At 45.2% G+C, this 25,838-nt stretch overlaps 2 protein-coding genes across 6 annotated transcripts in view; one reads left to right on the top strand and one right to left on the bottom strand.

The window, feature by feature from the left end:
• Mat89Ba (nucleolar protein 6 Mat89Ba) overlaps nucleotides 1-3,005 on the bottom strand; it is a 53,232-nt gene extending 50,227 nt beyond the window's left edge. The window contains exon 1 of one of the 2 annotated variants that reach the window (XM_070540508.1): nucleotides 2,868-3,005. The gene's annotated coding sequence lies outside the window, so the exon portion shown is untranslated. Of the gene's footprint in view, nucleotides 1-2,863 lie in introns of both variants that reach the window. The other variant, XM_070540509.1, reaches the window with a different exon arrangement.
• A 4,347-nt stretch (nucleotides 3,006-7,352) lies between these two features.
• The window catches only part of LOC139061065 (uncharacterized), a 35,448-nt gene continuing 16,962 nt past the window's right edge, over nucleotides 7,353-25,838 (top strand). For 3 of the 4 annotated variants that reach the window (XM_070540522.1, XM_070540523.1, XM_070540521.1), the window contains exons 1-7: nucleotides 7,354-8,492; nucleotides 9,177-9,397; nucleotides 12,314-12,445; nucleotides 14,809-14,970; nucleotides 15,765-15,899; nucleotides 16,724-16,796; nucleotides 17,505-17,697. In XM_070540522.1, the coding sequence (XP_070396623.1) occupies nucleotides 8,092-8,492; nucleotides 9,177-9,397; nucleotides 12,314-12,445; nucleotides 14,809-14,970; nucleotides 15,765-15,899; nucleotides 16,724-16,796; nucleotides 17,505-17,697 (1,317 nt within the window). In that variant the 5' untranslated portion in view covers nucleotides 7,354-8,091. Of the gene's footprint in view, nucleotides 8,493-9,176; nucleotides 9,398-12,313; nucleotides 12,446-14,808; nucleotides 14,971-15,764; nucleotides 15,900-16,723; nucleotides 16,797-17,504; nucleotides 17,698-25,838 lie in introns of all 4 variants that reach the window. The other variant, XM_070540520.1, reaches the window with a different exon arrangement.

Below are 25,838 nucleotides of genomic sequence, written 5' to 3'. Positions count from 1 at the left end.
TGACGAACCCTTAGTTCGTAGCTGGTAGATTCCTAGGAGTTGTCATCATTCCCCGTGGCGCTCTAAATTGTGACTTTTCTCCCTGGTCCGGTCCGGTGAAATTTGTCTTTCAAGCACTTTTCGTCTCCCGCGTGGGCAAGCAATCACTTAGAACAGTGCCGGACCCACAACCACAAAGCAACGAGCACAAGGCCACCGTCCTACAATACACACCAGGCTTTAAAAAAAGAAAAGAAAAACCGCTACACCTTTCCCATTCCTTACGCGCGTCCCCCCCCCCCCCCTGAACACTAAAAACAGCCATTTCTAGAAAGCGTTACGACGTGCTATTAAAATCAGCTAACAATCGACTACATTTCGGAAAAGAACGTATGAACGAACGTAAAAAATGCCACGGAAACCCGGGTGAGCATGAGGCTTTCGTTACTCTAGGGGCAACGACTCAAACCGTCGGCATTGCCGTTAAGCTTACCCTTCTTGTAGCGAATCTCAAAGGTGTACTGTTGAAGAGCCAAGCTCCAGCGCAAAAGACGGCCGTTTTTCGTAGACATGGACTGCAGCCAAGTGAGGGGACAGTGGTCAGTCTCTATGGTGAACCCTGAACTCGCGATAAAGCAAGCTAGCTTCTGCACCGCCCATGCGTACTACGCAGGTGCATTCTTTTTCTGATGCACTGTATGCTTCCTCACGAACTGAAAGCTTTCTACTGGCGTACAGTACAGAGTGTTCGTGCTCGTCATTTCTCTTTTGACAAAGCACCACCCCAATACCCCTGTCGCTGGCATCACACTGAAGAATGAATGGCTTGGAGTAGTCGGGCGCGTTCAACACTGGCTGACTCGCTTTCTTCAGCATACTAAAAGCCTTTTCTTTTGCTTCATCCCATTTTACCGTTTGTGGTTCTGTTTTTCTGAGAGCATCCGTTAAAGAACTCGCAATCTCGGAATACCGCGGGACATATCTTTGGTAATAACCCGCCAAGCCAAGGAAATGTCCCGCTTGGTGCGTGGTTGCGGGAAGTTGTCTATTGCGGTCAGTTTAACCTCGGAAGGCCGACGATGACCTTGCCCTATTACACGACCTAGATAAGCTACCTCCGCGCGCCCTAATTCTCATTTGGGAGCCTTAACAGTTAAGTTGGCCTCTCGTAGACGACACAGCACGGTTCGCAGGCGTTGCATATGGCCCGCCCATGATGAAGAAAAGATCAGATCAGAAGAAAAGAACAGTTCATCTGGCTGTTAGATAAACTTCCTGCTAAATGATGATTCTGTGTTTTGTTCTGGAAGCGGTCAAAATTATTGTGTACATAAGCTATATACATATTCGTGTAGAGGTACCAATCCCTGCAAAATATAGAACGCAGACTTTCATTGCACACACGCACGCACACACACACACCAAAAGGGGCGCGCTCATAGGTGGCGCCTGAAAAAAAGTAAGACGGAGACGTACAAAAGCACAGTTCGCAATAGGGGATCAGAAAATTTGGGCGTGGTAGTTCATAGTGTTTTTTTGTGTGTGTCTTTTTTCATTGTTTAACCTAGGTAGAATATTAGGCAGTATAGTAGCAAGAGCTTGGTGGCGCAACCCACCGCCCCGTTCCAAAGGGGACGCTCATAACATCCATCCATCCAGGAAGAAAGGAAAAGTGGAGGGGACCGCGGTCGTCCTGCGCCGTCGCATCTCCCTCTTCCAGAAGGACTGAAGAGCTTCAGAACGCATACAGAGGACCTCCTTCGGCTCGGCATACACAACACCATGGAGGAGATAGCCGAGGCTCAGGAACGGGCCCAGCTAACTCGGCTGTCCACCACGCCGGCCGGCAGGCGTATCCTCGAGGAGATCGGACTCGCACCAACCAAGAACTTGGCTGAAGACACCCAAATCCCCAGAGAAATAGGGGAGAAGATCGTGGTCGCCCCTTTGCCCCGCAACGTTCATCCCGTTCACAACGCAGGTCGTCGCAAGGCAAGAGCATTGAATGTGCTAAAGCAAGTAAACAGGGACAAAATCGCAGCAAGCTTCGTGGACGCAGCTGCATACCGAGACGGCAAGGCTTTTGCGGTTTCCGTCGTTGACACGCTGGGCAAAGTTATCAACTGTGCTTCCGTCCGGACGACGAACCCAGAGGTGGCCGAGCAAGTGGCCATTGCACTCGCCATGCAAGACAGTCGGAGAGACAGGGTGTATAGCGATTCGAAAGCCGCCATCAGGGCATTCCAGAAAGGCCGGGTAGCCCGGCAGGTAGTTCAAATTCTGAAAGGCGCCAAACACGGAAACACCTCCATGCACTCGATTTTTTGGTTCCCTGCACACGTCGGGGCGATTGAGGGGGTTCCTCTGAACCTCAACGAGTCTGCCCACGAGGCTGCGCGTGGCTTTACCGACCGCGCTGCCCTCGGGTCGGGCGACTCTCTCCCCGGACACCGAGGCGCTCCTCTCACACACAACGAAATAACTAAATTCTTCTACTTAGAGAGAAGGGTTTTCCCCCCACCTCACTCCAAGTTAAGCAGGCCGCAGGCGGTCACACTAAGACTTCTGCAAACGAACTCGTACCCAAATCCGGCGTCCCTTAATAGCCTATATCCAGAGATTTATACCAATTGTTCTTGCGTGGCCTGTGGTGAGGTAGCTACGTTGCCTCATATGCTATGGGAGTGCGGGTCGCTGGGCCTGAAGTTCACCAAGGAAGAGTGGGACGCCCTCCTGCGAAGTCCCGTCTTTGAGGATCAAATCCTGGCCGTCCAGCGCGCCCACGATCGGGCCGCCAGACTAGATCTGTCAGTCCCGTCGTGGGATTAGCCAGGTGCGCGTTTTATCGCGCTTTGCTGGACCAAATAAAAGTTTATTCACTCACTCACTTCTTGGAAATCAGGGACAGGCGATTTTCTCCGTCAGCATCAGATCCCACCGGCGAGGACGGGGCGAGAAAACGAAGCGGGGATTTCTTTGCTGTCTATTTTTTCTTCGTCAGGCGCAACGCCACCTGGTCGCGGGGGCGCAGGCAGGGCGGCAGGGGCGCGAGTTCCCGCCAAATGCTAGCTCTGGACGCCAGCTCGTTCCGCGTCGTGCCAGTCGATCTACGGGTTTTTGTTTGGTTCAGTGGAACCCAGAGCTGGAACCAGTGGTGGCGCACCCTTGGGTGGTCGCGCTGCTCCGCGGACGGCTTTGGTGCTCTCCATGGTTGTATGCCTTGGCCTCTTTTGCGCCAAGGCAGTCCGAGGGTCAGTCAGGCCTGTGTCCTAAGACCGACATGGCTGTTTGTGTGTTGAGTGCAGTAACTCTGTGTTGCTGCACCACAACAGCCCCCTTGTCCGGGAAGGACCGTTGGCCCGAACCGAAGCCCCCCGCCCAGTCAAACCGGGTTGAGGGGGGGAACCACCCCGGGGTCAATGTATCGAATGATGCTGGGTTGATGAGTACATGAACGCTCATGGACGCGGCGCCTTCAAAGGTGCCAAGTTTTCCCATCTGACAACGGTTCTTGGCAGATTAGTTGGTGCATTTCTGTCATCATGGACTGCGCATACAAACGCAAACTACACAAAGTGACACGGACAGGAACAGCGCAAGCCCTTTTCCTTCAAGCCCTTTCCCTCGCCGTGCAAGATATGCGTTCTCGTAAGTCGCATTTTAATTTCACGTTGTGTAGTGCATGACCGTCATTGTCAAGTGGACAAAACTCGCTTTGTATTGCGTAAATGGTTTGCATCGTATGTGAACTTGTTCTTTGTGTTTATTTTTTCTGACAGGAAGAAAAAAAAAAGAAGAGCTTCATATGAGAACGGATCAAGCGTTCGAAAGTTGGGACAAGGAAATGCGAGACGTACTTTCAGGAATATATTTGTAATATTATTTTATCGTCTTGTAAGCGTGACGAATTTTCCTTAATTTTTCTCTAGGGAACACTGGAACGACACTGCTTAAATTGAAGCACAGTGTGCGAATGACGCTTGGAACTGTTATCACCATTCGGGAAGAAATCAGGTAAGACGTTTGTCTGGTTGTCATTCCGGAAAAGTCATAAATAATTCGAAGTCGCTTTTGTTCCTTCCCACAGATGAAAAAAAAAAAACAAAACTGTAAATACCCAGTACTGTACGTTATACGTCTGGTGCATTGCAGGTAAGAATGGATTGTGTGTGGCACTTCTCCGCATGTGGACTAGAGTATAGATCTAGGAACATCAGACAAAAAGACACGTGCATGAAACCCTGCGGACAGCCCATCTGCCAGTTGTTCCCCAATTTTTCTGTTGTCGCATTTTCGTAGTTTACGTATAGTACTTTGTCACCGCAGTCTCGACGTTATGTATACCTATACATTTGTCTCGTGGCAGTCTGCGTGTTTGTGCAACCATGTGTTGTATTCATTCATTGCGCTGCATATATATCATCAGCCTGGTTACGCCCACTGGAGGGCAAAGGCCTCTCCCATACTTCTCCAACTACCCCGGTCATGTACTAATTGTGGCCATGTCGTCCCTGCAAACTTCTTAATCTCATCCGCCCACCTAACCTTCTACCGCCCCCTGCTACGCTTCCCCTCCCTTGGAATCCAGTCCGTAACCTTTAATGACCATCGGTTATCTTCTCTCCTCATTACATGTCCTGCCCATGCCCATTTCTTTTTCTTGATTTCAACTAAGATGCCATTAACTCGAGTTTGTTCCCTCACCCAATCTGCTCTTTTCTTATCCCTTAACGTTACACCTATCATTCTTTCCATAGCTCGTTGCGTCGTCCTCAACATAAGTAGAACCCTTTTCGTAAGCCTCCAGGTTTCTGCTCCGTACGTGAGTACCGGTAAGACACAAGCTGTTATACACTTTTCTCTTGAGGGATAATGGCAACCTGCTGTTCATGATCTGAGAATGCCTGCCAAAGGCACCCCAGCCCATTCTTATTCTCCTGGTTATTTCAGTCTCATGATCTGGATCCGCGGTCACTACCTGCCCTAAGTAGATGCATTCTTTTACCGCTTCCAGTGCCTCGCTACCTATCGTAAACTGTTGTTCTCTTCCGAGACTGTTAAACATTACTTTAGTTTGCAGATTAACTTTTAGTCCCACTCTTCTGCTTTGCCTCTCCAGGTCAGTGAGCATGCATTGCAATTGGTCCCCTGAGTTACTAAGCAAGGCAATATCATCAGCGAATCGCAAGTTACTAAGGTATTCTCCATTAACTCTTATCCCCAATTGTTCCCAATCCAGGTCTCTGAATGCCTCCTGTAAACACGCTGTGAATAGAATTGGAGCGATCGTATCTCCCTGCCTGGATAAGAAAGGCATCAGGCAGGGATATATATCCACTAACTCATCTGCATGGTTCACAGAGTTATTCATTACTATATCATTTGTTTGTTCGTTTGTTTCTGTTTTTATGAGCACTGCAACTATCCAAGCTTCACTCTCGACGGTGACAGTGAAATGCCGGATGCTATAGTGTTCAGAGCCAAGAACATGGGAACGGCTGAAAGAGAGCCTCCCGAGCATTAGGAAACTCTCACAGCAGACCAGCGCTGTCCTTTAGCTGTATCATACTATTTCAGTGAACAAAGACTGCTTGCAAATTGTTAACACTGCTGCACGAAAAAATTAATGTATTTTATGATTGCAAAATAAGTACCCAGAAAGAGAAGTCATTGCATTCACGTGTTTGAGGCGTTTAATTATGTTTCACATGTGAATTACGCGCATATCGCGTATATTAATTGTCAGCGCGAGTTAAACGCCTCTAATAAACTGCATATCGTTGACCTGAAAACGCAACACGCAGCAAAAAAAGAAACGCCTGATGTGTTCTTTAATATAAGATAATAATAATTAAGAAAGAAACGTCCGCACCTGATCGTGATGGCCAAAGGCAAACCGGTGCTTACGAAATATTGGGTCGTAGTCGGCCACGTCGGCTACAGTGGCCGGGCCACTTGCCGATGGTCGCTGGACGTGAGGCCAGTGTCAATCCCCCCCCCCCCCCCCCCCCCCCCATTGGGTGCCGAGGTCGGGCCAACTGTTTTGCAGTCGGCCAGAGACGCCGGGCCAATTTTTTAACGGGGACATTCTGTGCTACTTGGGAACAAGTTCTTGCAATTAGTAAAAAAAAAAAAATGGCTGTGGCTTAGGTAAGGTTAAGCCCAGGATGCGAAGCATACTAGCCTTTATTTTAGTTGTTGAACCACTGTTTAGCCTGGTGAACTGCTGTTGCTTGGCTATATTTGGTTCGGCTAGACGAAGAAACAACTCATGCATTACTTCTTCGCCTTCAAGAGTGGAACGCGACAGCGTTCCCGTCGACCCGCCAAGGGGTGTAAGACAATGGGCTACAGGGCAGCGACTACGCGCCCCGCATTGGACGCGGTGAGCGTCGAGCAAAGCAGCGTTCGGCGCGGCAACGAAATGTGCGCCTGAGCAAGAGACGCACGCCTTAGAAACAGCGCGTTTCTAAGGCAACACCGCATTCACTAGAGGCGCTTTTGTACCGCTTTGAAGCGTTGTACTCGTGGCTCAGTGGTAGCGTCTCCGTCCCACACTCCGGAGACCCTGGTTCGATTCCCACCCAGCCCGTCTTGCAAGAGTTGAGCCAAAGCCACTTCTCCTCTGTCGTGACGTCACGGTGTCACGTGATTTCATGGTCACCGCCGCGCCTGAGGAGCTGGGTTGAGCCCTCGTAATATGCTTCGCATAAAAAAACACGATTGAACTTGTCACGCTAAGTTCAGCACCACCGCGCCACACCAGTCAGAACTTTGCCTCTGAATGTAGTACGTCGGACAGACATTCTCGCGCCTGCGGCGCTGGTGCTGGGTTTGTCACCGGCGGCCTTTCAGCCACTTGCGTTCAACCGCGGTTGCTCAGGCGCTCTGCTCTGCCTCCTAGATTTTCAATATATGCGGCCCAGGCTCTACTACAGTCGCTATACTGCTCCCACAAAAACATCTGCGATGTTATTCATAAGGTACATCGCCGTAAGATGCGAGAAAGCTACGATCCGTCTCGACTGACTTTCAGCCCGCTGCTTCAACTACTGGCAGCCAGCGTCCGAGCGTAAACAAACTCCATCCCACTCCGCAATGCCGGCACGCCTAGGCACAAAAGCAGCCTCCTCCGTAGTACCTAGTCAAGAAGCAAAAGCCCCCAGATTTTCTCTCTCGCGCTTTCTCTTACTCGCGCGCGCGCACAAACGACTGGCGATCCCTCAAATGAACGTCTCGTCGAGTTCGTGGCTGGTCGGGTATTTATTCAGTCGCGATCGTAACATGGCTTCCGAGATCACGGCTACGCAAAATATGACGCAAAAAGCATCGCACGGTAGCGCTGCACGCCAATCCCTAGTTGAGGGGCTTTAAGCTCTAGATGAAAAAGCTTCTTTTCTCTAGGGATTGGTTATTTTGTTTATCTAGAAACCGTATCAAAGCGGAAACAACGTTGGGCGGAATTGCGGTACAGTGTACTAATTGCGGTCCGTGCATGTATGCATGTATATCGTTGACCTCGTACATCGTATCAACGATATCCCATCGGTTATCTGAGTGCTGTGCGCGTTGTTTTAACAGCAAGAGGAACTTGTAGCGTCGATCGATGTGACAGCCTTGTTCCGTGTTTGATACAGTTGGTTCTTTATTCTATGGCTTGATACCACGGGAACGCCTATCGGAACGATCGAGATCAACACGCCGAAAGGCAGGGCGAAACCGGCGAAACTTCCACGGGGCCCTTGTGCCCGTGCCGGCGCCTTATGTTCGGCCAGTTGGACAAGTAGCACAGAACTGCAAGCATGAACTGTGCTGTTGAGCTGGTGTCAATGCCATCTGATTAGCGCGGTACGATCACGGCGGCTACCACTCTTCCGTATTGAATCGTCACTACAGAGTCTGTTGACCCTAGAAACGGATTCTACATGTGATCGGTTGCCGTTATGCTGATCGCATGCTAGTGTTACGGACCTTACTACCATCCTCGCCTCTTCCGGCACCTGTGACATCTGCTCATCGCATTGCGCAGTATTGCATCCAAACGTTGCAACATCCGGGCCATAGGGTTTCTCACTACATCACCGCAGCGACTTCGCGGTTCGCGCTCCAGACATGGCCGTCGCGTTCAGTCCAGACGCTCAACTCCTCCCCAAAGACGCCGCGATTACGCAGGCTTTGCAGACGCCCGCCTGCCGCTATGTAGCCGTTGTCAACGAATTAGTTAGCGTCGACCGTGTGCGCTTCGCGTTTCTCGTGTACGGCGCGATGAACTCTCAGCACGGCGTGCCGCCTTCGCAGCGATCGCGCGCCCTGGTGCGCTACCTTACCGGTGCCAGTTCAGATTTCGATGTCGTCAAGGGTTGTTTGGTCGAGTGCGGCTCGTCGGTCGATGAAACCGCGCTGGAGATGCTGTACGTAATGCACAAGTTCGAGCTCATGCGAAGGATATTTGGCATCTGCAGCCACAAAGCCAGCACACTTTACCAGTCCCCCAGGAGTGTAAGGAAATTTTGGTAAGTTGCCTTAACTATACATATCGGCCAATCTGACTACGTACCCTGGTTGTAATGAGATACCGCCAGCACCTAAGACGCCGGGGCAGAAAGGAGAGAGGCCATGAGACTACATATACATTAGCAGCCATTTGGAGCATTGTTGGGAAGCCCAAGAATTGGGACAAAGGGGACAAACAGATCTCTCTGATCTCACATCAATGTGGGCAGCCATCGTGGCAGCAGGTGTTGAGAACTGGATGCTTTTACATGCTGTTTCTTATTAAGGGCTGGCTGTGCAAATTCCAGTGATGCAAGCTCGCGTCATAGTCACTGTTAGCTGTACGTTTCATCTGTCGTCATTACATATCAGTTAAGGGGCAAACAGCCATCACAAACAGCAGTCCCGTTTGACCTGTGCTGTGGCAGCTATCAGTGTCGTTCAAACAGTCATTGAGTGATGTGCAGAAGTGGGAGTGTGCTCAGCTCTGACGCTGCTTGGGCTCATTGCATGAGAGGTGCACTGTACCAATAAGCGATTTCTTACAAAACATTTCCAAAAATGCTTATTTACAGTGAACAAGAGCCCTCCTTGTAGAAAGCCTTTTAAGTCGCAAATCATTGTGCATAGGAAAGTGCCTTTCTTTAACTGCAGATAGTGCTAGGCAACGTTTATATTTCTGCGATCTTTCTTTTCATTTCAAGGCGCGAGTTGGCCAGCTTCTGCGAGTCCTGCTTGGATGAGGAGGCTGCAGAGATCTTGCGGCACTTTCTGCCTGAATCTTCGCTGTCCGTTGTGCCAACACACGCGGAAGCAGTCATTGTGCTGCTGTACGAGAACAGCATCATTACTCTGGACAACTATTCTGCTCTTTACGAACATATAAGGGCAGTGTACAACAATGAAGAACTCTTGGAGCATCTCTGTAAGTCTCATACTTTGCGAGTGATTTGTCCTAGTACTGGTGTTATTAGCAGTTAAGTGAAGCTTCGGGCGAGTTGGTACTGCACTTCGACAACCAGTGTGAAGGACACAGGGACAAAGACGAACACTGACCGTGTCTCCCAGTGTCCTTCATCTCAGTGTTATGCGCTGGTCATGCGGTGTTGTAAGCTTGCTTCTGTAGCAGTTTCTTGTTTTAAGACTGCTGCTTGTCAGTGTTGCTTTGGAAAATGTTGAAGCAATTTAATTTCGCCAAACCAACTAGCATGTGTTGAGGCAATTTAGTTTCGCCAAACCAACTAGCACATACAGTAATACACACCCGTGAAGCTATCATTCATTAAGAAGTATGTACTTTGTCTGAAGTCTGTCAATGCGGCAGCTAAGGCACCCTCTTCGGTACTGTGGAGAACACACCTCAAGCCATAGTCTCCTTTGTTAGGAATGATCCCCCGAATGTTTATCCATGCCATAGAGTTTCATACACTTGCTAAAGGGGACTGTGGGGCTAGTGTCTACGGGAGCTGCATGCAGGGCAGTTCAGCCAGCATAGTAACGATGGGTGGTACATGGATTTGCCTAAACTTCGTCCTTCAGGCTTTAAATGGCTTCGTGCCTTTGCAAAGTGATCATTTATAAGAAAGTACTGTGTTATAAATAATTAAACACACATTATTAAAATTGTCTGACGGCAGGATTTGAACACCAGACCTCAAGCGTAGAGGCCCGGTATTGAAACCATTACGCCACATATGCATGAACAAGCAAAACCACTGTAATTAGCAGTGACTATGCGTGCTAGCAGAATATTATTACCCTCTGCATTAAAGAAAGTATAAATTGCTTTGAAATTTAGGCCAATTTAAGCCCTGGATAAATTGTAATAAACGAAGCCACAAGAACGTCTGAAGCCCCAAGCAAGAAGATCAGACAAAATCCATCTACTACCTATTGTTCCCATGGTGGCTGATGTTCGCAGTGCCAGAGTTACCTCTAGTAAGTTTAGGAAACTGTGATTCGTGCCGTAGAATTTCTCACTGTATTACCTAGAGGGAAACCTGGCGCCGCCATCTATGGGAGTTTTCTAAAGAGCGCTGTGCCATCATGGGAATGATAGTATATGGGTGCGCGAGGCCTTGTGTTGGCTGGTGCTGTACGAGGCTTCATCTAAAACGTGGATATGGCTACACGGATTATGTGTTCTTAGAATAAAATCTTCATAAAAGGTTTTGTTTCACCCATATTACATCTTTCAATGAAGTTTACTCACATAAAATGCAGAATCTAGCAGTGCCAACACGAACAGACGACAAACTGCTCCAAAGCGAGCGCAGATCTTGTCATCTGTTTTCCAACTTTTCCTCCAACGCTGATAGTTTTTACAATTCATATAATTAGATATTCAATCACAAGTCCTCATAAATAAACAAAACATGTTTTTTGTATAGTAATAAAGGTAAACAGCTCATTATGTGCTGTTTTAGTAGGAAATGAATAATTTGACAGACAAAATGTACTAGCCAGGCGCGTCTTCAAGGTGAACTGATTCTCCGAGGATAATGCCAATCCGAAGACCCCATATACCGGCATTCCCATGCATTCAACAGTGCAACAGTGCCAGATTTCCCTCGAGGTAGTATATTGAGAAACTCTTATGATATATGCCATTATTTATACATCCGTATGGCTAATCTATACATGTACTGATTAGGCACTGAGAAATACAAGATGGGGCAGAATGGTGTGCTGCACCACCTAAGCTACACAGTGCTGCCTGTAGTGCTACATTATACTACAGGTACTGAAGATTTTTGTTTAGATTTGAATGACCAAGAGCTAGTTAAGGTGTGCTCCAAATAAAGAAACAGAAGTCCTTTCACACAGTGATATAGGTGGAGACGAAGTTAAGACTTGCATTGTGAGATGCATCGTGACACAAAGTTTCTTTTCCAGATTGTTCTCAAGCAGTTTGAAAAAGTATATAATCATTATCAGTGCCTTTTAATGCTCACAGTAGCCTTAACATCAAAATAAGGGTAAATTTTGATTGTACGCGGTCTGTGAATGTCCCTCTCATGAGAAATTTCCAGCCAAATTGCTATGCCTTGCGAAACTAATAAAAGTTTGAACTAACTGAAAGCCTTGTTTAAATTAAGCAGCTCATCAAGAGAAGTGAGAAGTTGTCAGTGTGGTAAACACTGCTTGGATATATTTGGACAATGTGGAGTTTTCTCTCCCCCATTTTTCAGAGCAGTTTGTTAAAATGCATTTAAAGCACGCTGGACAACTGAAATATTTTGAACGAACTGGAATTTTGAATTTTCATACAACTTTGCATTATCACAAGTCATTTGCAAGTTTTACGAGGCATGGCAAATGTGGTGGAGAGTCCGTGACTGTTGAATTGCAATGTGTTTGTGTGCTATGTAGAATGCCATGTAGGAAGTCATTTTTCTTTCTTATAGCAGTCATGCAGATGTCTGGTTGAATGAGACACACAGCAAAATTAAATTTGTGGTTTTGGTTATTGAGGTAGACCTCCCAAGCATTTTTTTAATGAATTACAAGCTTATGGGTAACTGTAATGCTTAATTTCAGCCCAGTAACCAATCACTTCAAGTACATAATTCAAACTGGGCAACATATGGCCATATGTTGGGGCATAGATTTGCAATGGGGCTGTGTCTTTAATGGCACAATGGGGCCAGTTCTTTATGTTAATAAGACACCACATACTATTCAATTTGTATTGCTAAACATGGAATGCTCAAAGAATTAGTCAAACTGGTACATACTTTCATGGATATCGAAGTCTTGTGCCATTCTGTATCCACTCTGGCTGTTCAGAGGAGACAGATAAAGGTGCCTGTTGCTTACTGAAGGTCTTCTTCATGTCTAGGTGAAACAGTGCCGCGGTATTCCATGACAAACAGCCCGCATGGATATGCTGTCATTTTAAACCATAATGTGTTCAAAGACCCAAAGAACGAGATCAAGCTGGAGGAACGACGGGGAACAAAGAAAGATGTTGGTAAAAGAAAATTTTTGCTTTCATTACATTCTGTCAACGTGCTGTTGTCAAGTTGTTTAGAAAAGCGAGATGCACAGTTGGGTTAGTTGGTTTAGGCGTGATTAAACTAACAGCATAGAGGTAGAAATTTGACGAAAAGTAGAAAGAAAATGAACATGGTGCTGTGCTCATTTCCATTCTTTTGTCCAAATTTTATCTTGACACTTTTAGTTTAAGCCGAGAATATGAAGGAAAAGCATATTTAAATTTATAACGTCTGAATTTAGACGTGTTGTAGGCTGATCATCTTTAATTTTACATAGCAGAACACTGGACAAGGTCATAAGAGCAATGACTTCTAACAACTTTTCGTTATTCTGAAAGGGCAGACATATATAATTAGAGAGAAGTAAAAGACAAGCACAGAAAAATGACATTGATATGTAGTAATCATTTCATGTCACTCATGCCCTTGATGCCCAGACGGTGGGAGTGACATGACATGTTTACGTATGTTCTTGTTTTTTATTTGTCTATTTATATATGTTTGTATGAAGACAGTCTTACAAGTCATTGCTGTGTGTGTTTACTTTTTATGTTCTTGCGCTGTGTTGCACTGTTCACGGCACATTAGCAGCACTGGTTGATCACTTTGCTGGGATGCTTTCGGTGTCACTTTCGTGCAGTACGCAACTTGGTTCATGACTTGGAGCAGCGCATAGCTTATTAGCATGAAAAGTCCGATTGGAAACTGAACTTCTCCTTCACAGTTACCTTTGTGGAAATGATTCATGAATTTGTGTATGTTTTGTTAAACATTGCAGTTTTTGAATTTGGCCTAAATTCTCTTTGCCACAGCACAGGTTCATATTCCTCAGCACCGCTAATAGAAAGACTGAAGAAATAAAAAAAATGTAGGACATCTGTTTCCCAGGTGTTCTTTCTGCACTGTCTGATGCAGTTTGTAGAATTGCAGTTTCTTTTCGATTTCATTTTTTTACTTTGTTAAAAATTTCGGTAGCTAAATAATATATAGCTTTGCACAGCTGTTGTTACAATTGTACTGTTTCATTTTTAATGCAGCCAATTTCATAAAAACTGGTTTAGCATTTGTCTAATGAGACCATTTCATGCATTCAGTGCATGTATATTTAATACAAGTCAGTAAGAGGTAAATTTCTTTTAGAATTTATCTAAACATGCTTTAGCTAGGCAGGCATCGGGTTGCCTGATGTGTATACAGTCGGCCACGAAAGTTTACAGATCGTGGAATTTGTGAGAACATTTGGATTCCCACAAATCATTAGCAGGTTGCCTCAGACTCAGAAGTTTCAATCTGTAGTTCTTACTGCTTGCACAGTGATCCATTAAATGAAAAGTTTCGCGTCTTAACAGAGCAGAAATTCACATCCATCGTGAAATCCATGTCACATGCTACGTTGTTGAAGGATGCACATGAAAAAGCTGAGCCTGTGATGATACTGCCGGAGGCACTGTCATGGCGAGTTAAGGCCTTCTGGACAAACCATGGAATGAGCTTGTAACCTGTTTAATAGTCAGTCCAAACACTTTCTTTGACCACGCACCAAGGTGCACGCACTCAGCCCATTCCATCTTCTTTGCTCTGTGAAATTTAAATTCGTTACTTAGCCGCTACAAAATGGTTTATTTATTAATTAATTATAGCTTTAATTGCTACACACGCCTACACACATCTACGTCACCCATAAGACATAATTGTAAGGTTTAGTTGGGACCTGAAATTGGCATAATGGGCAAATGGTAATAGAAATAACAAAAATAAATGCAAAACTTTCATAAAGCAGTAAAAACAAACACTTGTAAAGAGGAACGTTAGTTGCAAATAGTTTTAACTACTACAAATAACAAGTTGTATAAAATGGGTGCACTTGAAGCTGATCAGAAAATATTATAAATACAGTCAACAACTTGTTTCAATAATATCTCCATAATGATAGCATAATGGCCAAGTGTAATCTTATATATGTGCAAGGTTCGAGGGGCTTAAATTTTTTTTAACTTTAAGTGGAACAGTGAGACACGACTGCGCTAGTTCCCTTGATTGAGGGGCATTTGTCATTAAATATTATTTGTGGGGCAGTGTAATTTCTGGTCATTTTGTAAGGTATTTCCTGCCAATTTCTTTTTGCAAAACTTGTAGCAAGCTATGCAGCTTGGTGTATGCTCTATAATGTCAATGCATCTGTTTTATTACAAGTAAAAAGAATGCTTTATATTTTTTAAAAGACTAATGTTTGCTTTGCTACAATTCCTCCAGAATGGCAAGAACATTTGCTCGCTTTTAACCTTGTGTCCAATAATACATAGCTTTAACTCATATTTAAAATTTCTCTTCCTTTCAGAGGTGCTCAAACAACTGTGGGAGGAGCTGGATTTCGACGTCAGAGTGTATGATGACTACACATCAAGTGAAATTGAAAAATTACTAAATGAAATTGCCACAGTTTGGGATCACCGAAAGAGTGATGCTCTTGTTTTCATCATCTTGTCACATGGGTACAGAGGTAAGATGACCTGACCCTAATAATTGTGCAAGGCATTGAGTCATTATTATTTTGACAGCAATACATTGATTGAGTGAACGATTATGTTTGTCCTAAAAATGAATGCTGTTCACATGTGCTGATTCAAAACTGCAGTTTACAGAGTGACAGCTCTTTCAGGCTTATGCATGGTGCGTATCATGGATTAGGTCCATACTCAAAGGCAAAGTGGAGAGATGGAAGCTTTTGACTTTTATAAGGGCACGCAATTCATGGTTATCACAGACTTTGCGAATTGACTATTCTGCAATCTGGATTCACATATTTGTGGTGGAAGGCCCTGAAATCTGATGTGGCTTATAGAACTTCAGCTGGAAAGGCTCGTGGCATGAGATGAAGCCCTCTTCATCACTCATGCCGTATGTTGATGCCCCTGCAGTGGGATGGCATTGCTTCTTATGCTAAAAGTAAGCGTTACTGTTAACAAGCTTGGAGCCGGACAGGTGTCAAGTGAATGACGTGTGTCACTTGAACATGACAGTACCACTATACAGGGGGTGTAGCCTCAGAGGTGGAGGTGCGAAGCTACAAACACTGGCCCTTTTACACACAGGTGGAGGCAGAATGGAGACATGGCTATGGCAGTATGCAGTGAACTGTGTTTTTTTTTTCAGCAATTCTGATAAACTGCGTATTGTCTGACCTAACCTGCAACCTCATGATTGTTTGCAAAGTGTCGTAGGTCACCTAGCCCCTGGGACAGTTCCCGAAAAGAAGTTCTTGTGGTTATCACGTGACATTACATATCCTTTCAGGTGGGTTTTATGCAAGCGACTGCAAAAAGGTAGATCTTGACACCATTGAGAGCTACCTCTGCGAGAAATGTGATGGTCTCAAGGACAAGCCAAAGGTTCTCTGTGTCCAGGCTTGCCAGAGTGGAGACTTATCTGGTTGGTTCCATGATGCATAAAGTCTTCTGTACAATACGGGCGGCTGTTGATGTGGAATTCTTTGGATGATGGCTAATTGAGACCTACAAACAAAGCTATGCTTCTGTGAAATTTGGATCAGTGGTAAAGTAGGCTGTGGGTACCTGAAAAGGAGAAGTCAGCATCCACAATCTAGCAGCCGAAAGATATGAAGGAAACATACCCAAGGAAGTTGGTGAGGTTGGCTAGCTGGTTAAAGTTAAACAGATACTGATTTAAAGTGTAACCTTTAATTAAAGTGTAACCGTTTTCATTTGTAACAGATTACAAATAATCACGTAAGTGTAAATTTTTTTTTTCAATTTGTTTCTTTTTGTGTGCGTTTGAAATGTGTTTCTGTATGCATATGTAATGTTGTTTTGATGTTATTTAAATTATGGGGTTTTATGTGCCAAAACCATTATCTGATTATGAGGCACACTTTTGATGTTATAATTTTGAACTTATCAATTGTGCTTATTTATAGGAGGCTCACTTGTAGTGATGAGCTACGGGACCCCCTTGTATGTAATTTTATAAGTAACAACACCAATGCAAATTGGCAAGGTTCTGATTGGTGCTCAGCAAAACAAAGACTAAAGCAACGTGTCAAAGCCAAGACACCCAAACAATGCCTTCAGACACAGCTGAAGCCAAGACTCGGGTGTGGGGTATCACATGGTGTTTTCGTTTCCAGTCGCTACTGTTCACAGACTAGTTGTCTTTGTTGCATGAATTGTAATGTGGAGCATTGTCACATTACTGCCTTCTGCAGCAAGTCACAGATCACTTCCATTTCATTTCAGAACCACTGCCTAGGAGAACTGGCGAAAGACGGAGCCGGGCTCACATGCTGAAGTTCATGTCGACAGTGCCTTAGTAAGATTGCTATTGTCGTATACATGACACACGTCCCCCCTTCCCCCCCATTGTCTTTAGGCCATATGCACAGACCTGAAAAAATTGCCTGTAGCGGAGATAGCACAGTTCCTTTTTCATCTGCGTTAATTAGAAGGTTATTTAGAACCCCATTGTTGTAAATAACTGTGCGTATGCAACTTTCCACATAATATATTAAGAAAAAATATAAAGACAAACTAACTCATTAAAGTGAAACACTATCTTCACCAAAGAATGGCACAGAGCTGTAACAATTGTTGAGTTGTTTAATTTGGCCTCATGCTGCCATCTGCTAACCTTTTGGTCAGCTCAGATGGCAGTGCGGCTGGCCTGGAAAAGTGTTGGGTCCCAGGTTGAATCCCTGAACCAGGATGCATTTTTCTTTAACGCAAAACTTCCTTTCTAAAAAGCCTGCATAAGTTTCTTCTGTATCTTCGTAAAACTCTGGTGAGTGACAATTTTTCTCTTTGACAAACACCTCCTCAAAATTGTAGATTTTTGCACAAGTTACTTGCTGAATGTTTTGATTAGCTACGAACAAGAGCAGTGAGAGCGGTATCCTTCACATTTTTTGCAAGCAGCCCATCGTTTTTTTTTGTTCTGGAAGCAATCTGATCTAAAACCGTGTTGGTAGGGTCCGGTGCCCAACATCCCCACTGATGTGCGTGTTGTTGACATCATTTGCAGCTCCCTGTCCTACCGGGATCCTCACTATGGCAGCGTGTTTGTGCAAGCGTTTGTGGACGCAGTCCGCCGCCACTGGCGCAACCACGACCTTCTGCAAATTGGGACGTTCATCAACAGTGGCGTCGCTGACAAGCCCATCCCTGTGGTGTCCAGCGACGGCCGAAATATCAACTGGTCAAGCCAGACTTCGGAAGTGAGCAACACGTTGACCCGTTCCCTCCACCTGGGAAAAAAGTGAAGTACTGTGGTTGTTTGGCCTTGACACAAAGGACCATGCCACTTCTCTTTTGTTCCCTTTCTTTTTCTCTAAAGGCAGACGCTAGCGATACCAAGTCAGTCTAGAATGGCAAATTGTCCTGTCAGAAATCTTGTATGCATTCCCTCGACCGAAAAAATTTCTTACTATACACGATCCTCATTATAATGTAGTTGACGGGGAAGCTGAAATTACTTTGTTATATCCATTACTTCACTGTATTGATTATCGTCTTTTACTGCAATATGTACCCAGTGGCGTGTACAACTTTAAACATGCAAAGGAGACCACGGCTCCACGGCCTACCGAACCGCTAGGTGGCAGTGTATGCAACGAAATTTTCATGAAACAACAGCAATAACTCACTGGCGTGTATGCAACATGCAACTTTATAGTGCCCGAGGCGACAGCCTTTACAGTAGCATCCTTATGTTCCAATGTTCCAATGGTCCTTATGTTCCAATGGTCCTTCACTCCTGCTTTCCACTTGGCTCGCATATATTTTTGTGAAACCAGCGACACAGTGACACGGTTGAAAGGAACAACTAGCACGCTGTGATGCAAACGCAGTCCATTGTGTTCGGGCAGTATGTAGCACACAACATGGTGTGCCGACCACGCAGCTGGGGCGGTATTCTTGGGCAACCTCCATGACTTTCGGAGGTGGTTTCACCTTTGTGTGATGTTGCAAACCCATTGAAGCGTATAGCCAGCAGAGCTTGGCACAGCGCCAGAAACACTGTGGCCGTATGTATGAACGCGTTCGGCCCACGAAAGCAAAACTATTTGGCTCACCGTTCTCTCCTGGCCCCCCGGCTCCGCTGTCAGGGTTAACTCTGTCTGCTGTGTGAGCGCGCTGACTTGGCTTGGCTTGGTCTGCTCATGCTGGTGTCGTCTTGGAGGTCACGCCTAGCTGCGTCAGCCAGTGCGGCGCGCCGCAGGGAGAGAAAGTGGAGGCACCGGTCTTTTGTTATTCCGCATGCAAGTATCATCATGAATACATGGTGCGATGCAGCTAGGCATGGCCTCCGAGATCACAATATCAAAGGGTGCACCTAGCAGCCTAGCTTTGCCAGCTATTTGCCACGGCTGGCTATGCACAGAGGCTGTCTTGCTTATGCACAGCCTCTGAGCACGTGGCTGCGCATGGCGTTGAGAGTGATCAGTGTTGCTCGACGGTGTGTGTAACACAGAAATTTTGAATTGCCGCACCGAACGGGCGTGCAACCCGGCGGAAAGCGATATGCTTGGTGTACAGCGGTCCGCACTTTCGGTTTTGGAGACTAATCTCGTTCATTATATCCATTGGCTGAACAGTTTTACTTCGTTAAAACGAGGATTCAGACACCTGGATCTCAATAGGGATTTCAAGTTGAATTACATCTACTTCATTATCTCCATTACATCCTCTCTCACTATAACGAGGTTTAGGTGTAGTGAAGAAAATGGTAGGCCAAACTTCCTAAAATGTTTGCACCTATATCACGGATTCGGTGATGTCAGTGTGATGCAAATAATTTCATGGTATTTTTTTCGTACCTTGGACTGGCTGTCGCACAGAGAAAGTAACCAAAAGCTCTTTCTCTGACTGAGTCTTAGCTCACTTTTATATGCAGTGTAATCATGCATTATTGACGAGCAATGAACTAGCTTTAAGTGTGTGTGGGAATTGCAAGCTGGTGTTATCGCCCGTACTTCCATTTCCTTCCTGCTTTGCTGGCCTTCCACTTACAACCTATCATGATATTCTGGACACGTTAGCTCTCAATGTGTGTCAAGCTAATGTTTCTATAAGATGTCCCTTTAATGCTCAGTACTTTGTGCTTGTGCACTATTGAGTTCTGAGCAATTGCATTTCTGAATGTGTATTCGACGTCCTCTGTTTTACGCCTACCACTCTCATTGGGCTGCCTCGTTGCAGCTTTGAGCACGTGTTCTCGCAGGTTGCATTTGGCCATCTGCTTTGCTGTGTGAAGCATGGGGTTAGGCTTTCTCTTGTTATCCCCTGAGGAGTCACTTTGCATCGTTCGCTGGTTCTCATCTCCATGGGCAGTTTATCAAATGGCCCATCGGCTTATCAGCTTTGGTTACAACTAGTAGTACATGCTTTGTTCCTTTCTTTCTTTGTTTTTTGTTAGTTACTTCTTGTTCATCAGAGGGAATGCCCAGATGACAAATGAGAAGCGAGCTTGTGAACTGTGTGAATCACCACTTTGCCTGTGGTGACATCACACAAATGAAGACATCTGCGGTGGATGACTATACTCCACAAATGGATACAAAGGGCCAGAAAGTGGAACCACCTTTTTTGCCTTTCGTCTAACCATGCTGATTCATGGTATTGCCATCTTTCGGTATATTTTTTATCGCCGTTGTACCACCTTTGACGGTTATGTATGTGCCAACTTTCCTATTCTAACACCATCTTGTCCATGCTGCTAAAAGGAATCTATGGGCAGTTATCATCACCATCAGCCTATTGTATGTTCACTGCAGGATGTGGGCCTTTTCCAAGTGACATCGATTTGCCTCTGTTATGCTGTGTGACCCCGCCTGATGTCTGCAAACTTCCCCATTTCTTCGGACAATCTATGCTTCCGTTCCCTTGGTACTCATTCTGTAACTCCATAAGACCACCTTTTGTCCAACTCCTAACTACAATAGACCTAACTCCAACACCTAACTCTAATAGACCACCTTACGTACCTCATGGCCTGCCTAACTCATTTAATGTCAACTGGAATATCGGCTACCAGCTTTTGTTAAAGTCTATTAAAAAAGGCCCCTCACCAGGTGCTGTAGCAGATTTTGGTCATATGCTGGAAGCTGTTAGATGCCCTCTAGGGAACATTCGACCGCTACAGTTTTTCAAATTAGTTCGTTAATAGCAGAGATAGAAACATTTGAACAGTCACGAACCCATGATTTCAGAAGGCGAGCCTCGCTGCTAATATGCACTCTCTCCATTTGCCCACATCTAGCCTCCGCAAGCGAACTTCCTTCCCTGCATTCTCCCATACCGGAGCCAGAGGAGTGTGTAATGAATACGTCATGGGCCCCGCCTCCTTTTTTTTCCTCTCGCACGTTTGTGCTGTGTGGTGCACTTCCGGTGACGGTCTAATGCGCAAGCTGCTGCGTTTGTCTAATTTTGCAGGCTGTGCATGCGAACGCCTGACTAGCGGTGTGATAAGCTAGTGCCAGACGAGCACTAAGCCTAAGCAAGCCTATCAAAGAACATGATCGTGCACTGAAACCTGTTAGAAGCTGGCAGATAGTTTCACTTTCTGCGCACGCGACTGCACGACGTGGGAAGCAGACGAAGCAAAAGTATGTCCCTTCTGCCATGGCACGTAGTAAAACGAGAATCGCAGATACTATTCAGTTTGTAGGTTTTATTAATTTTCTATATATTGTCTAATGAAGCAGCAGATAAAGCAGATAACTGCTATAGCCTTGAATAATTCTCAAAGTCACATGCTTAACGGTGAGTGACGTTTCAGCAATGCAAATTACGTAGGCGCACTCATGTGTCTGACCTCGACAATCCGGCTTACAGTGCCGCTCCCTTGAGAAGGCCACACGACGCTTGGTTTGAAATTTCAGTTTTCATGGTGCACAGCAGTGCAATACGTTGCCAGTGTGATCGTCAGTGCACATTGTGTACAGTGCTCTCGTCTGTTAAAAATGGCGACACCTGGTTAGAAGCCCTTCGACATTATGCCCCGCACTTTCTGTTCCATCGCTCATTACGCAGTCCTTAACTACTACTCAAACACCTCGAGTGTAGTGTTTGAGCCCTGGCTTGCAGGGCAGCACAGTAACGTCACTGGCTTTAACTGCTGTGCGAAAACCCGCCACACCTGTAAAGTGTACCGTCACAACATTGTCGTCACGTGTGACAACAAACACATCTGAGTGTAACTGTTCTCACAGCATGCTGAATCTTCTCTTCGTGCTCTTGTATTATATTTCGCTTTGCAATTGTTTTATGTTTTATGTGGCCTTCCGTCCTTTCCGTTTTCATTATTCTTTCAATGGACGACTGTGCCTTACGAGTGTTTTCTTGCTCATTGTTTAGGGCAGTCCTTCAGACCCGAGTTCAGTCTAGGACTTTGGCTACACTAGTCCTGTGTCAATTGTGCATATGCCTAGAGGCACTTGTTGCAATCAGTCAGCTCAGTGCTACAGACATCCTCATTAAGTAGTTTTCACTTGGCAGCAGAGACTCTGTATTTATGCAGTAAAACCCAGTTAACTCGAAGTTGCAGAAACCGGAGAAAATTTTGAGGTAAGCAGAGCTTTGAGATAAGTTCATTTACATATATACTATGAGCACCTGGCCACACCACAAGACCACGTAGAGCCTCTCGAAATAGGCACCAGCAGCCACTAAATTCCTTGCAAAAGCTCAATACACCAGGAGTGGTATTTTTGGTAGATGACCTTTGCCAAATAACACGTGCGAGATATCATTTTTCTTGCGAGATATTTCGCACGGTTTGCGGCATCATGCCGACACTGCAATCTCTGCACAATCCTTTAGCGGCAACGCTAGTGCATTTGTGCTCGACACTCGTCTGGCAGTGGCAAGATTGCTTCCCTCGCTCCGCTTGCAAATCCGATTGAGCGAAGCGCGTCTGCTTGGATTCTTGGTGCATCGCTTGCATTTTGGCAAGACGTGGTTATCGAATGCGAAGTCTACACTTCCCTGCAGCGTCTCAGCAGGTGAAATCTGAGCAGAGTGAAACGTAAGGGGCATTCAACTAAAACTGTCTATTATCAATTAGATCGCAGCTGGCTCTGAACAGCCGCCACCTGTTAAGAGCCATGCAGAATCAAGTGGAATTTGTTACAAACTTTTTCATGGTCCTGTCACTTTTTTGTGATATCACAACAGTGCACAAAGTACGGAAACCTTTGCATAGCAACTTTTTCCGCAATGTTTTCTCGGTCAAGATTTCGAGTTATTCGGAGTGTGGCACAAAAGCTTTTTGAGATTATCGGTGAAAAATACATTGAGTTCGCATGAAGCCAGGAAAAAAAAATTTCAACTTAACTGATGTTTCAAGATATAAAAGTTCAGTTAATGAGGGCTTTACTGCACTCTTGAACCATGTTTTAGTGAACACAGATATAAGAAATTACTGGATACAATGATGGGAATCTAAAATTTGCCTCTATTTCAGTGAGTATTCTACTGCTATAATGAAAACAAAAGCCATATCAAACACAGTGTTGGTTTTAACAAAGCAAATGTTTGTTTGCATGTGACTCAAGATGTGTGTATTTTTAGGAAAAATGTCACTCTGCAAGAGCAATATGAAACGGTACAACCTGGATGCATGCAAGTCTCTTGGTTAGCAGCTTGGCTTGGCTAGCAAGTTCCGTGCGATCACCACAATCACATAATTGTGCATTAAGGATGGTGCAAAGTGGGTGTCTGTAACTGGGTGCTTTCTTCCGTGCCTCATGTTAGCATAACAATCCGCTGACAGGAAATCAAAATTGACACAAGATACTTTGCTAGCTTGCAAGAGGCATCATACTTTTTTTTCACACATCCTATTGCAAGATTCTTCCTGCCAATGTCAACATGTGTGCTTAATGTGCATCAGATATGACATAGGTCTTTTTCATGTCGAATGTGATTTTGTTATAACTAGGTTTAACTGTATCGAGAAACCCTCTGTGGAACACTTTAATGCCCATAGTAGCCACTTGCGTTTCATAGGTGCTCATAGCTCATTTATGTTTGGTTTTGTTAGCATTGCCGCCTTTCAGTGCAAATCTTGTCATCCTGCACACATGTTCAGCTGGAAGATGCATGTCTGGATATTACCTTTGCATTTCTTTGTGAACTCATATGTCGGTGCAGTGAGCTGCATCAAACTCGCCAGAGCTGATGCAGCTGATGATGGCTTTGAATTTTTTTACACATTTCTTGCAAGACCTACTTACCCCACGCATGTGTGTTTGTACTCCTGGACATATCTCGCATGGAAAGTTTGCACTGATGTGGTCTGGCAAGTTCGAAATGGCTTGCCGCATGGTCCAACCAGCTCTTTTTCCATTAATGTGATTAAGTGATTAATGTGATTCCATTAAGCTTGGTCATACACTGGCTATCTAGTGCGCACTCGAGATGGAAACCAGAAAACCATGTGTAAGGTGGGAAGTTAGAGGGTATGCATAGGCTGTGATAAGTGTGATATGCAGAGATGAATGAGATTTTCTGAAACTGTGTGTCTTGCATGGCCCCGATGTACGATTTTGTGAGCCATCAGAACATGCATGGCACCATTGCTTTAGAAAAAATGCTGATTGCGAGTGGGCTTGGATTTTTCGGTTTGGCGAGGCTCGAGTGACTGTGATAGATTTTAAGTGATCTGAAGTGAGGTGTTCGATGAAACTTGCCTCTGATTGAGACTAATCATAGTCAACGGTAAAGCATTGTGAATAAGGCTCACATACAAGTGCCGAAACGTCTTTTATTGTTGATGTTTGTGGTCGGTGTCCGTTTTACCTTTGACTATGATCGACAGTGGTTGAACAATGGACGTCGCAGGAGGCAACTTCTACAGCTCCGCAGCAGTTTTTGTGTGGCGGTGAATGCTGGTGTGTGACGGCGGTATCAGTATCAAGCATAAATGCTATGCAAGGCGTGTCAAGGCCCTAAATTTGCTTTGAAACATAACGATGAAATGATTATGAAATAAAAGTTACCTCACTATACGCCATTCGAATAGCCAGCTTATATGCGAATTTTTTTTTAAGTCCAGTAATCCGTCATTTTTGCTTCTCACATTGCATTATGCCAGCCTCACATTGGAGGTCATCTAGAGCTTGTATGGCTGTAGTGGAGAATGCTGAAGCTGTGGTGCTGCAACACAGCCTACGTGGGAGCTGTTGCCAAGAACAGCCAGCCACGACTATGCTTCAACGCTAGCGAGCCCATGAGCTGGCAAAAAGACCCATAGTACTTCCCAAGGGTGTGTGAAGTCGCTTGAGCTTTGCTGCCTCAGATGTATCAGTTATCAGACTAGCATACATATGTGAATAACTTTTTGCTACGAGGGCACTTCATTTTACCATAGACTACACGAAGGCAAGTGTCCTTGTCAATTCGTCAGCTACAGCGACATCCCTAGTTTGACAGTTGTTGATCTCTTCAAATCACAATCTTCTTGTGATCCTCTGTCCTGTAATGGATTTTGCATTGTCGGTACAAATTCTGCTTTTGAACTTTTTAGAGGGAGGTTACCTGCACTTTGGTGTAGTGTTTGTTTACGGCAAAAGTGTGTGCAGTGAAGTATGGTGGGAAAGCGGCAGGACATTGGGAGAAATGCTTTTATGCTTGCCATGTTGCTTTATTTTTTACACCTTTAGCAATTTCCACAGTTGTAAGTGTGAGTACTGGCGCTGTGCTTGACACTTTCCATGAAGGGCATGACCTCCCATGGACTATAAATTTGCCTGCAGCCTCGTTTGTTCTAGAAAATGGCTGTTAAGGGTTTGTTACACAGTTTTTTGGTTCCCTGTCCATGTTTAGCCAGTGATAACAAGTAGGGTGCCTTTGGCAGTGGCCCAATGTTTTACCTGCCGAAGTGCACAGGATGGAGAGATTTTAGATTACATGTGTGCTGTCTGTGAGTTGCTTTGCCAAAATTTTCGCACTTGAAGCTGTTGTAAGTATCGAACACATTTTGATAGAGCCATGCAGAAAGGCACAGCGATAAAAAAATGGCTGCAATCTGACTGTAACAGACACTGCAGTCAAGTGGGGGCTCCAGATTAACTTGGACCATCTGTGATTTTAATGTGCACTGAATGCTCACTGTAACAAGTGCTTCCAAGTCCGCTGCCACTGCTGGCAATCGAACCCACAACCTAGTTCTAGCAGACTGTGCTGTATTGTGATTTGTGCTGCTGCCATGAATATTTCATGTGGTGGCTTGTGGCATATTAGTATGTGGTGCCAGTGCATGTAAACAATGTACATAGTTGGGATACAAAAATGCTGGTAAGAGCCACATCTAGCTACATACTACATGTAGTGCTAGTTAAATTTTCTGAAAAAT

The sequence above is a fragment of the Dermacentor albipictus genome, chromosome 6 (genome assembly GCF_038994185.2).
Source record: "Dermacentor albipictus isolate Rhodes 1998 colony chromosome 6, USDA_Dalb.pri_finalv2, whole genome shotgun sequence".
Lineage (NCBI taxonomy): Eukaryota > Metazoa > Arthropoda > Arachnida > Ixodida > Ixodidae > Dermacentor > Dermacentor albipictus.
The sequence above is the reverse complement of the archived record's forward strand: the minus strand, read 5'-3'. Positions and strand labels throughout refer to the sequence as shown.